The sequence below is a fragment of the Coffea arabica genome, chromosome 11e, assembly GCF_036785885.1.
Source record: "Coffea arabica cultivar ET-39 chromosome 11e, Coffea Arabica ET-39 HiFi, whole genome shotgun sequence".
Lineage (NCBI taxonomy): Eukaryota > Viridiplantae > Streptophyta > Magnoliopsida > Gentianales > Rubiaceae > Coffea > Coffea arabica.
Window position 1 is genome coordinate 10,748,987 of NC_092331.1, and position 10,512 is coordinate 10,759,498.

The following is a 10,512-nucleotide window of genomic DNA, read 5'->3' on the forward strand; positions in this document are numbered from 1 at the left end:
GTACCATCCAGGAGACCTTGTCCTAAGGAAAAACTCGGTCAGCCGGGCACATGCCTCCAACAAGCTTGATCCAAATTGGGAAGGGCCGTACAAGGTCCTGGAGGCAAGCCGAGCTGGGTACTGCAAACTCGCAAAGATGGATGGATCCGAGGTATCCCGCACTTGGCACTTCTCCAATCTGCGACTGTTTGTAGCGTAGGTTAGACCAGGATTGTCAGTTGTCTGATTCTTTGGAAATTCAGTTTTGTCATTCAATAAAGGCTCGACTTTCGAGTTTCAGTTTCGTTTGTACTTGTCTGTCTTTTGAGTTTCTATCTTACACTAGCCCACCTAGCGTTCCTTCACTAACTGTCCTAGTGGGGGGCTAGGGGGTAGGACGCGGTAGGTAGGACGCGGTAGTGTTCGACCCAGGAGATCGGCACAGGAGGAGGTCGGCACGATGGAAAAGCCTTTGAAGGATTCTGAAAGTTTAACGCTCGATCCAGGAGGTCGGCACGGCTTGGGGCTTTGAAAGCCGGAAATCTGACGCTCGACCCAAGAGGTCGGCGTTAGGTGAACTACCCTGGGTTCTTTGAAATTCGGGAGTTCGACGTTCGACCCAGGAGGTCGGCGGGGACCATCCTGAGAGTTTCAAGTGAATTATTGGAGTTCAGCGTTCGACCCAGGAGGTCGGCAGGACCATCCTGAAAGTTTCAAATGAACTATTGTGGGTTCGTTAAAATTCGGGAGTTCGGCGTTCGACCCGGGAGGTCGGCAGGATTATCCTGAAAGTTTGGTGCTCAGTCCCAATAGGCTGGCACGTCGCCTTGATGAGTATACTCGGTGCTTGACCCGAGAGGTCGGCACATGGTTGTGATAGTCGGATTGCCTTTGACAATCTAGTTGTGAGATTAAAAAGGGGTATATATATATGTATAGCGCTCGACCCAGGAGGTCGGCGCATGGTTTTGGTTGCTAGAGCTTGGGTTATGCGAGAATTACGAGAAGGTCTCCTTCGAATTTCGTATATGCATTTAAGGCCTATCTATTACAAAACTTACAGCCTATCTATTACAACGCTCACCGAGCTATACCGGGAAAGGGGGACCTAGCTACGTCTTCTTCTTGCTGGCGACCTGCTGAGAGATAGGAGCTGAAGGTACACCTTAAACAGGCTGAGAGATAGGAGCTGAAGGTACGCCTTAAGCATGTTGGAGGTCGGGTGGAGAAGGCTGTCAAAAAGGAAGATGGACCCTCAAGAGCATTTTCAACTGGAGCATGGTCACATCCTTACAAGGAGACGGAAAGGGTTTCTGGAGTGGCAGACCTTAGGCCACAGGCTCCTTCCCGGAAGCTCTGCCAGGAGTCTCCTCCTCCTCCGCCAGGAGGAGCTCCGCCAGCTCGGCTCCCACATCACTCCTTCTCACCAGATCCTTCAGGGCATGCCCCTTGCGGTACCCATCGAAGAGCCAGTCCAGCTTCTCCCCGGCCACAGGATTGTAGTCCTTGAAATCCGCCAAGTTGAAGCCGGGTGGGTTGAGGCCCTTCACTTTGTCCAGGGTCCGCGTGGCGCCCATCTGGAAGATGGGCTGGTTGAGGCGGGCCACGTCATCGGCGAACTGGTCGGAGCAGAGGAAGTCCCGGACAGCCTTCTTGCGTTCCCGGCTAAGGGCGCCAGAGAGCTCAAAGGCGTGCTCCTCCTTCAGCTTCGCCACGCCCTTCTTCTCCTGGTCCAGCTCAGACCGGGTGGAGGCGAGCTGGACCTGGGAGTCCTCCAGCCCCTTTTCAGCCTTGCCCAACTTGGCCTTAAGGGAGTCTACCTCCTTAAGGGCCTTAGCCAGCTTCTGCTCGGCCTCCTGATTCTTCTTCCGCATCTTCTCCAGGTCGGGAGGCAGCTCGGAGAAGCGGGTTACCAGGGCAGCACCGGCGGCGTTGGCCTGAAGAAATGAGATTAAGGGTTAGCATACTACTAGCCTCGTTCAGGGAAAGAACAGGGACTCAAGGGGCCTAAAAGGGAGAGGGCTTACTTGGGCCTGGGCGGTGTAGTACATGTCCTGGAGCTCGGACGGGCTGGCCAGCTCCATCCACTTCTTGTCACGTGGGAGGACTGCGCCCGTGACCAGCTCGCGAGCCACCTCGGGGAATTGGGCTCGGTCATTGATGGAGAGCTCCCAGGGCGGGCAGAAACGCCGGGGATCATGCATGGTGGGGGCCTGCCCCGGCTTCGTGGGAGCCACGTGGCGGAAGTGCCACAAGCTCGCGGGGGCGCTCTCCTGGGCGTGCTCCTCCGCGGAGCCTACCCCCAGGTGGACAGGGCCCCCAGACGTCAGCAGGAGAGGGCGCTGAGCTGGGCCTTGCGCGGTTTTCTTCCCCGGCTGGGAAGGCTCGTCTTCTTGCCCCCTCTTCTGCCCCGTTGCCTTCTTCTTTCCGGGGGCTGGCTTGGAGGGGGACTGAGCTTGGGAGGCCTCCTTCTGGGGGGCCGAGCTGCCCCCAGGAGTCGCAGAGGCCTCAGGGGCCTTCTTCGCCGCCTCAGGCTGTTCAGCGGAGGTGGCCTCCTCGGTCGGCGCGCCCAGTAGCCTGGAGAGCCTGTTCACTGCAAAAAACAACACCGGATTAGTGCTACAGGTCAGAAAATAAAGGGGGAAAGGCAGCAGGTAACAGGGAAACAGGAGCAGTATTACAGGAATCTTGGTCGGCGGGGGAGAACTCCACCCCTCCGGGGGACCCGGACAACTTTCCCAACAGCCCGGCTGCGGAAATCTGCTCGGTGGAAAACTTGGCTGCGTACAGCTTCGTTGCGGAGCCCGGCAGCTGGCCGAAGGCCTCAGGGTCCAGGTCCTCCGGATAGGGGTCGTCCCCGACCCCCCCGACCTTCCATGCTTTGCGGGGGAATCGTGTGTTCTTAACAAAAAAGAAGTTCCCCTTCCAGCTTTTTACGGAAGAGGGGACCCCATACAGTAGATCCTGGGCGCCCTTCCCGCCGCGATTGCTGGTAGAGCGGCGGCAGAAGTAGTACCACCCAGGGAGAGAAGCCTTGAGGGCGTAGTTGGAACGGAAGAGAGAGAGAGAGAATAGGGGATGGAGCAGATCTGGCAGTAGATCAGGAATCCGACGATGATCCTGATCGAGTTGGGGTGGACCTGGGTTATCCTGAGCCCCCAGTAGCTCAGGATCTCGGCCAGGGCCGGAGGAATGGGGAGTCGTAGCCCCGCGATCAATTGCTCTTGTAGATGGCTACAAAGCCTGGGGGAGGTCGGCAAGCCCGGTCGGTGGGGCCGGCAGCTCGGGGCTCGAAAGCCGAAGGAATAGAGAAGGACGCGGCCAGATCGGCCACCGCCCCCGGCGGGAGGGTGGTCTCCTCCCGGTCGGGGTGACCGTAGTTAAATTCAGGGTCATCCCCCTGCTCGGCGGCAGAGGTCCCCTCTGAGGAGTCCCTGTCCTCCCCAGCTCCATCCTGGGCTCCGCCGGGGGAGTCGTGTGGAGACTTGGGGGAGGGGACAGGAGTGGCCCGCTACTCGATGAGGGCATCGAGCTCGGCCACCTCCTCCAGGAGCCGGGCGGAAGGGGAATGAGTAGATGAAGAGCTCATGATATCAATAGGCTCAAGCAAATCAGGAATGAGAAAGTTGGGGTTGGAAGCAGAGGATGAAGAAGGAGAAGGAGAGGGAGACGATGAAGATGAAGATGAAGATGAGGAGGAGATGAAGATTCTGGTGGTTCTACGACGGACTGGAGTCTGGGAGGCGATGGAAGTGACGTCGGAGAGGCTCGACATAAAATGCAAAGGATAGCAAAGGGAGGAAGGAAAATGCGAGAAAAGAATGGGAAAGACTTACTGATGACCGGAGTGAGGAAGGGGATGGAGAAGTCGCCGGAATCTGGGTGCTGTTGGCCGGAAATGCACTACTGGGAGTTGGAAACCCACGACAAAAGGGGAAAATGGCAAATAGAGTTAACCGGAATTTGGCAGCCACTATTTATAGAGAGCAAAATGGGGGGAAAACGGTTACTTGGATTTGAACCGTCCCATGTGAACACATTGAATGAGGGTACGGAGACCGAAGGGACGCGACAACTGAAAGGACGCAGACGTCACTTCCCAATGTCAGCACTGCACCGGGGGTGACCGCGGCAGAGCAGTGTGATGATGGGCTTCCACGTGGCTAAGTGATAGATCAGGTCTGCCCGAGAGCCTGACCTAATCTAGGGGGCTAGTGCAGAGGCCCCCTCCTGGGCCTGTACACGTGGCAGCCCAGGGTCGACCCGAGCTGGGCTTGCACCCCGGGCCCACGGGGAACCAGCCCAAGGTGCGCGGCGGCTAGGGCTCCGGGAGGCTCCCGAGGGCTACCCCGCAGACGGCGGGAAGAATCCCCCTCAGTGCGGGGCTGGGAGCTATCCACGGCAAGTCCCGGAACGTACGGAGGTCGGACTCCTCAACAGGTATAAATGGTAACACATACCTACTGTACAAGGTACGCTCACTATTGGCAATTCACTCCCGACTGCTTTACTGTTAGTACTTCCCCTGCTCACCGGAGAACTAACTTGACCGTCGGAGTGCCCTTGGGGACAACCTCAGGGCCCCTCGTTAGCTCGCCCTTGTTTGGTTAGCAGGCTTGGAACCAGCTCTTCCATCAGCACCCCGAGCTCATCAGGTCAGCTCGGTCCGGGGAAGTTCCGTGCTTCTTCACCAGGCAAGATATCAATTTCAAGCGCCAGAAGATGTATTGTCCTAGAACTATTCATTCTCTTGCTATGCTGTGTTTAACTTATGACGTAATGTGCTACCTAGTCTCCAATTTGCAATTGATCTGATGAACTAGAAAATCAGCTGATGTACTGTATTTCCTTGGGCACTGCCTAAAAGTTGTTAGCTTATGACGGAATGGAGCATTTTAAACCAAATGTGAACAATTTGCTTTTTACAACTGTTTAAAGAAGTTCAAACTAACACTCACCAATTGGTCATAGGACTTTTTGAAAGGGCTTTTTTCTTTCTCTCGGTCATAGGACGCGGTTAAATGCTTGCAATAATTTTAGATAACATGTATCTGACCAATTTTAAGGGGGTGATGATGAGAATGTAATTTTCGGCTAAGGGTTTAATGAAACAGTGACATATGTACCCGTTTACTTATGAAAACGCTTACTAGATAGCAGCAATTAATCAGCCATCGACATTGATTGCAATATTATGTTATAATAAGTAGCAGTAGTGAACTGGTCAGATGTCGTACCTTTAGAATTTGATATACACGATCAACGCTTCTCTCGAAATTATACTCGGTGTAGAAGGTTAATGGCATGTCACCTCTGTAATACAACAGCCTAGCCTTCGCTGTTACTTTTACTAAACCTACACAAATTTAGAGAAGCTAAATCTTTTCTCAACACCTAACTATTCCCAATAGTATTGAGAGGAATTAAGGTAAAAGATAGTTTAGAGAAAGCAAAAGTGAGTCTCTAATTTGGTTGATAGAAATCTCTATTTATAAGCTAAAACTTTAGGAGTATTAAAATACCGCCATTAAATGGAATAAATACCTCATATTTTCATCTACAAAATTGAAAAAGTTTAGGTTCATTGTATGATAGTAAAAATTCACTAAATGAATTCATAAAACCTAATCATTGCATATGTTACAATTACAAGACATAAATCTCATAAGTTACACTTTTCATCATTAAAGAATTTGTAACTTATTGCATTTGAATTCAAAATAATAATATGATATTTTTATTAAAATATCCAATATCAGACGAATGGAGGAAAGTTGGTAGCTGTTACACAATGAGACGAGATTTACAGAGTGTCAAAGAATGAGATTCATCACTCCGCTTTGCAAGGATGTGTTGCTGTATGTGATTGATTATAAACAAGTCCTAGCTATGTGTCGTCATTATGTATCTATATCCACTTGGTGCTGCGGTTGCCCGAATTGTGCCCAAGTCAAAATTCCTGATCAATAACGTTCTAAAAAAATTCAATTCCAATGGGATCTTTTTCCTCTTATTACTACCATGCAAAATTTTTTGGAGGTTAATTGTTTCCCCATAAAGGTTTGCTTCCATTATTTGCCTATTTGGGAAGGGGGTCTTCTAAATTTCTAGTCCTCCCTCCCACAGGCAGACAGGAAACGTTACCTCTTACACTTTCTGCATAACAGTCACTAGTAAGTACATTTTATTTTAGTGAATATATGGATGAAATTGAGCTCTCAAAACTTTTCGAAATTTAATTATTCGCAAGGAATCAATTATCATCAGTTACAAATAAAACAATGCAATACCAAAAACTTCAAATCCAAAATGAGCCAAAAAATTGAAACGACTGGAAGCTATACACCCATGCGTATAGATAGAGCACCATAATCCCATCAATTTAAAGACTTGATTTGTAAGTAACACCTGCTGCAGGAAGCCACTTGTCTCCACTGATGAACGACTTCACTGCGAACTTGCCAACTTGTTTAGCATTCAGATTCAGCTTCAATCCCTTCCACTTTACCCTATTCTTGATGACAGCCCCGGGGCCATTGTTCTGATACTCAACATAGAATATGGTGTCCGGTGCAGAAGTTCCCACCCACGGTAACCATCCTGTCGGGTGGATCAGATTGCCCATCGTGGTTTGCATATAAACAGTTGTGGAATAGTTTTTCCAAGGTCGACCCAAGAATGTGTTCACCCCGGTGAGGTTCCCTGATGGCCAGATGGTGCAGTTGTGTATCGAAATGCCGGTGTTCTGATTAGGGTCGATCTTCCCTTGAGCTGTGATGGTGTTCTGCTGGCCAAGCATTGGTGTCCTGGGAAGAATGTTGCAGTTCTGGAGGACCACGGCTGCGTTTCCGAAGATGAAATCAACTGTTCCGTAGATGCTGCATTCGCGGTAGAATTGACGATTGGAATTAGCGTAGAGGGTGTCTTGGAATGCATCCATGGCACAGCGGTAGAAAACTGACTCGTCCGCAGTTGACATCAGTGCCACAGCTTGATGCTTGGCTGCACCTGCAGTATTCTGGAATCCCATATCACGAGCGATGAAACCCTTACCAAATACGGCTGCACACACCAGAAAAAAGGGAAGAAAAACGGATTCCATTATTAGTAGTACATCGATCCTTGCTAGTATTTCTATATAATTACTCATGTAACCTGCACTCTATCTCTTTGATTTTCTACAGGCTATATTTTATGTTTTGTTTAATTTCAGTTTTTTTTCTCTCCTGATTCCTGAATTAATCTAATTACATTTGTGCTATACATATTCTTTACAAAACTTAATTCAGCAACTAATGCATGTGAAAACTTACCAAATGTTGCGGATTGAAAGGTAGGAGTTCCATCCACAAAATTGAGTCTGCCAGATACGATAGTAGCATTCTTTCCATCGCCAATCATGACAACGTTCCACATGTTTTTCTCAACCCTTACATTTTCCACGTAAATCCCTTTCTTCACATAGATCACAAACCTCTTCTTACTCTTTTCAGGCACGACTTTAAGGGCTGCACCGATTGTTTTGTACTTTCCCGAACCATCTTTAGCCACCACAGCATCAGCCTTTATTTGTGAAGCTTTAGCCTGGAGAAGTTTTCTGTCCACGGACGACAACCAGATCGGTTCTTGTTCATGATTGAAAGAACTCAGCAGACGTCGTCCAATGGAGCCCAGATTCCCGATTGATGCTACCGAAGACTCCAGCGAGCTAACTATAGCAAGACTGTTGCTCGTGTACTCGGTGGAGTTTCTAAGTTTCTCAGAGACAAGATCGCTCAAGTTCAATCCGGGTGCTGCAGCACGTAAATCGTCGATGCAAGTCTGCTGGTAAGTACCTGCAGAACTTAGCCAGGTTCTGAAACCATCGAAAGCCTCAAGCAACGTAGTGTCCTGAACCGTTAACGAGCTGTTGAGATGATCCAATGCAAGAGAAAGTAGCTCTTGGCAACTTTCGAGTGCCGCAAGGGCCATTTTGTCAGTGACATTGAGCTTATCAACCGCACCCTGAGATGCTCTGGAGAGCTCATTTAAGGCGACCTCAACGGACAATTTGAAGATATCTTGAGGCTTAATGTTGCCGGACTTAATCAGGGGAGAGAGGCTGTTGTAGCAGGAATCAGGATACAAAGTTACACTGCAGGCAGCCTTGATGGAGGTGGAAATAGACGACTGATCATCAGTACTGCTGGTGCCCTTGTTATTGTGAGATACGCCTCCAAAAACAGCAGCAACGACAACAGCAACGAGAACAACGGAAGACAAGGCAATGATGGTGATTCTCTTCCGTGTTTTCCGGCGAGCCAGGAGCCTCTCTTGATCAGCTTCATTGACTTTGCCATAGGGGTTGAGAGAGGCCATGGTGCGTTAGTGGTTGACTTTTGTACAGCTGAACTGGAGAGGTAACTTGTTTGTGGTTTGTGTTGTGTGATAGATAGATTGATTGTTGGAAGGCTCAAGTCAGAGAGATTGTATATATATATATATATATATATATATATATATATATATATATATACGTAGGGGATGTGATGCTGCGGCATATTTTCATTTCTTTATGTATATTGCAATCAGATCCATCCATTAATTAGAAAATTAATGGAACATGGTTTTACGTGCAATGCATTACCCTTTACGCGGTATGTGGGAAGACATGATCAACTAACTCATCAGGGTTCTTATCATGTTCTCTGTCTCCAGAATTCTGAGAAAGCCTTTTGGCATGCCAAAAGTCGTAATGGAAATGGATCCACCATTCAAAAGTAGTAGTAATCGAAAACGAGGATGTCAAAACCAATGTTTTGAAACTCGGACCGTTGATTGAACCGGTAGAGTGTTCGGATCGAGGTTCAACCGATCGGACCCGTTCAATTCTAGTTCAATAAATTCTTTAAAAAATAATTTATATAAATATATATGCACAAAATAAGATATGCATTGGACTAATTTAAGACTTTAATGATGAAAAGTTTAATATTTTTCAAAGAACTTGGATTTTCACAAATAAAATTTTAAAATTATAAGTTGAAACAAATAAATTTCATCTCAATCTTAATTGAATTTATTAAAAAAATAATCTTATATCCAACCCAAAAATACCACAATATTCTAAAATTATACAAAATTTATGTCTATGAGAATTAGACATTGTGAGTTTAAATTTTGATTCACATTTTTTATATTTAAAGATTACAATTAAAAAAAAAGAATATTGGAGTTTGGAGGAAGTCAGGAAAATAGGAAACAGAGATACAAACTTGATAAAAGGCAAAAAATGAGAAGGAAGTAAGTGGATGTGACATTTAATAATTAGTCTTTAATGTTAAGGAAAATCTATTCTTTTTTTTTAACTTTTTTTCCAATTTAATAGACAAAAAAACCATCAGTTCAACGATTCAATTCGGTTCGTACGGTTCAATCCTGATTTTAAGTCTAGTTAATTCAAAATATGAACTGGATCGGAGCTACAATCGGTTCAGAATCTGATCGATCAAACCGGCCGATTCGGTTTGATTTTCAAAACACTGGTCAAAGCACGATAATCTTTTACCCACAAATGTCTAATGTCAACCAAGAAGACATATGCGTTTGTGAGTGTGTGTGTGTCTGTATATATAGCCTTTTAAACTAATTCATCTTGTATGTTTGGCCTAGCTAGTAAAGCTACCAACCTTTTATTCTGAAGTTGGTAAAGTTGCCATAAAATCTGATAAATTCTTGTTCCATTATGCTGAAGTTTGTCAGGTATTTTAACAGCATAGACAAACTTCTCAATTACAAAATTTCACCGTTTGCTCCGTAATTGACAATTACATTCGTAAATGTGAATCACAAATTGGTTTCTAGACCAAAGTTACAAAATAGGATTAATCAAAATTAGTAATTAAAATACGAGCTAAATTTATTTCAAAGTAAATTTTGGTACAACCCTCCAAAAAATATATACATATATATGTATATGTATATCCATCTTTTAGTTCGAATACATTGAACCGGAGTACTGGATTGGGCCTATTGCTGGGCAGGAAAGGAAATGTCTCGTTTATAAAATGTTTCTTTGGGACTTCACCGACGTGCACACTTTTGTGTTTCGAACCAGCCTATGACATGGTATCTGAAATTTATGTCTTCTATGTTTGTTTGTGCAGAGGCCCGTCCTGGGCCTATACACGTGGCAGTCCATGAAGGTCTGAGCTGGGTTTAGACCCCGGGTCCATGGGAACCGTCCCGCGGCCCTCCGCCGTTAGGGCTCCGAGGGGCTCCAGAGTACAATCCCGCATAGGTCGGGATTGCTCCCCCTCAGTGCGGAATTGAGGCTATTTTGGGCAGGTCCCGAAACGTACGGAGGTCGGACTCCTAAGCAGGTATAAATAATGACGCAAATCGACTGCGCAAGGTACGCTCACTGACTTCTGGACAATTACTCCCGACTGTTTATCTCTCGTGAATCTCACTCACCGGAAAACTAACTTGACCGTCGGAGTGCCCTCGGGGATGACCTCGGGGCCCCCCTATCAGATCACTTTCTTGCTCGTT

At 47.1% G+C, this 10,512-nt stretch overlaps 1 protein-coding gene across 1 annotated transcript; it reads right to left on the reverse strand.

Annotated features, from left to right (window-relative positions):
• Nucleotides 1–6,189: 6,189 nt before the first annotated feature.
• Nucleotides 6,190–8,391, reverse strand: LOC113718745 (putative pectinesterase/pectinesterase inhibitor 24). Its single transcript, XM_027243655.2, has 2 exons — nucleotides 7,293–8,391; nucleotides 6,190–7,041 (listed from the first exon to the last, which is right to left on the reverse strand). Exons 1-2 carry the CDS (start codon nucleotides 8,335–8,337, stop codon nucleotides 6,362–6,364), a joined length of 1,725 nt encoding a protein of 574 aa, XP_027099456.1. The 5' UTR covers nucleotides 8,338–8,391; the 3' UTR covers nucleotides 6,190–6,361.
• Between the last annotated feature and the right edge of the window lie 2,121 nt (nucleotides 8,392–10,512).

What these genes read in the sequence shown, in the direction of transcription:
- LOC113718745 (XM_027243655.2), bottom strand. Translation starts at nt 8,337, where the DNA reads ATGGCCTCTCTCAACCCCTATGGCAAAGTCAATGAAGCTGATCAAGAG. An exon ending in CTTTCAATCCGCAACATTTG is followed by an intron (nt 7,042 to 7,292) that starts GTAAGTTTTCAC and finishes TGGTGTGTGCAG; the next exon opens with CCGTATTTGGTAAGGGTTTC.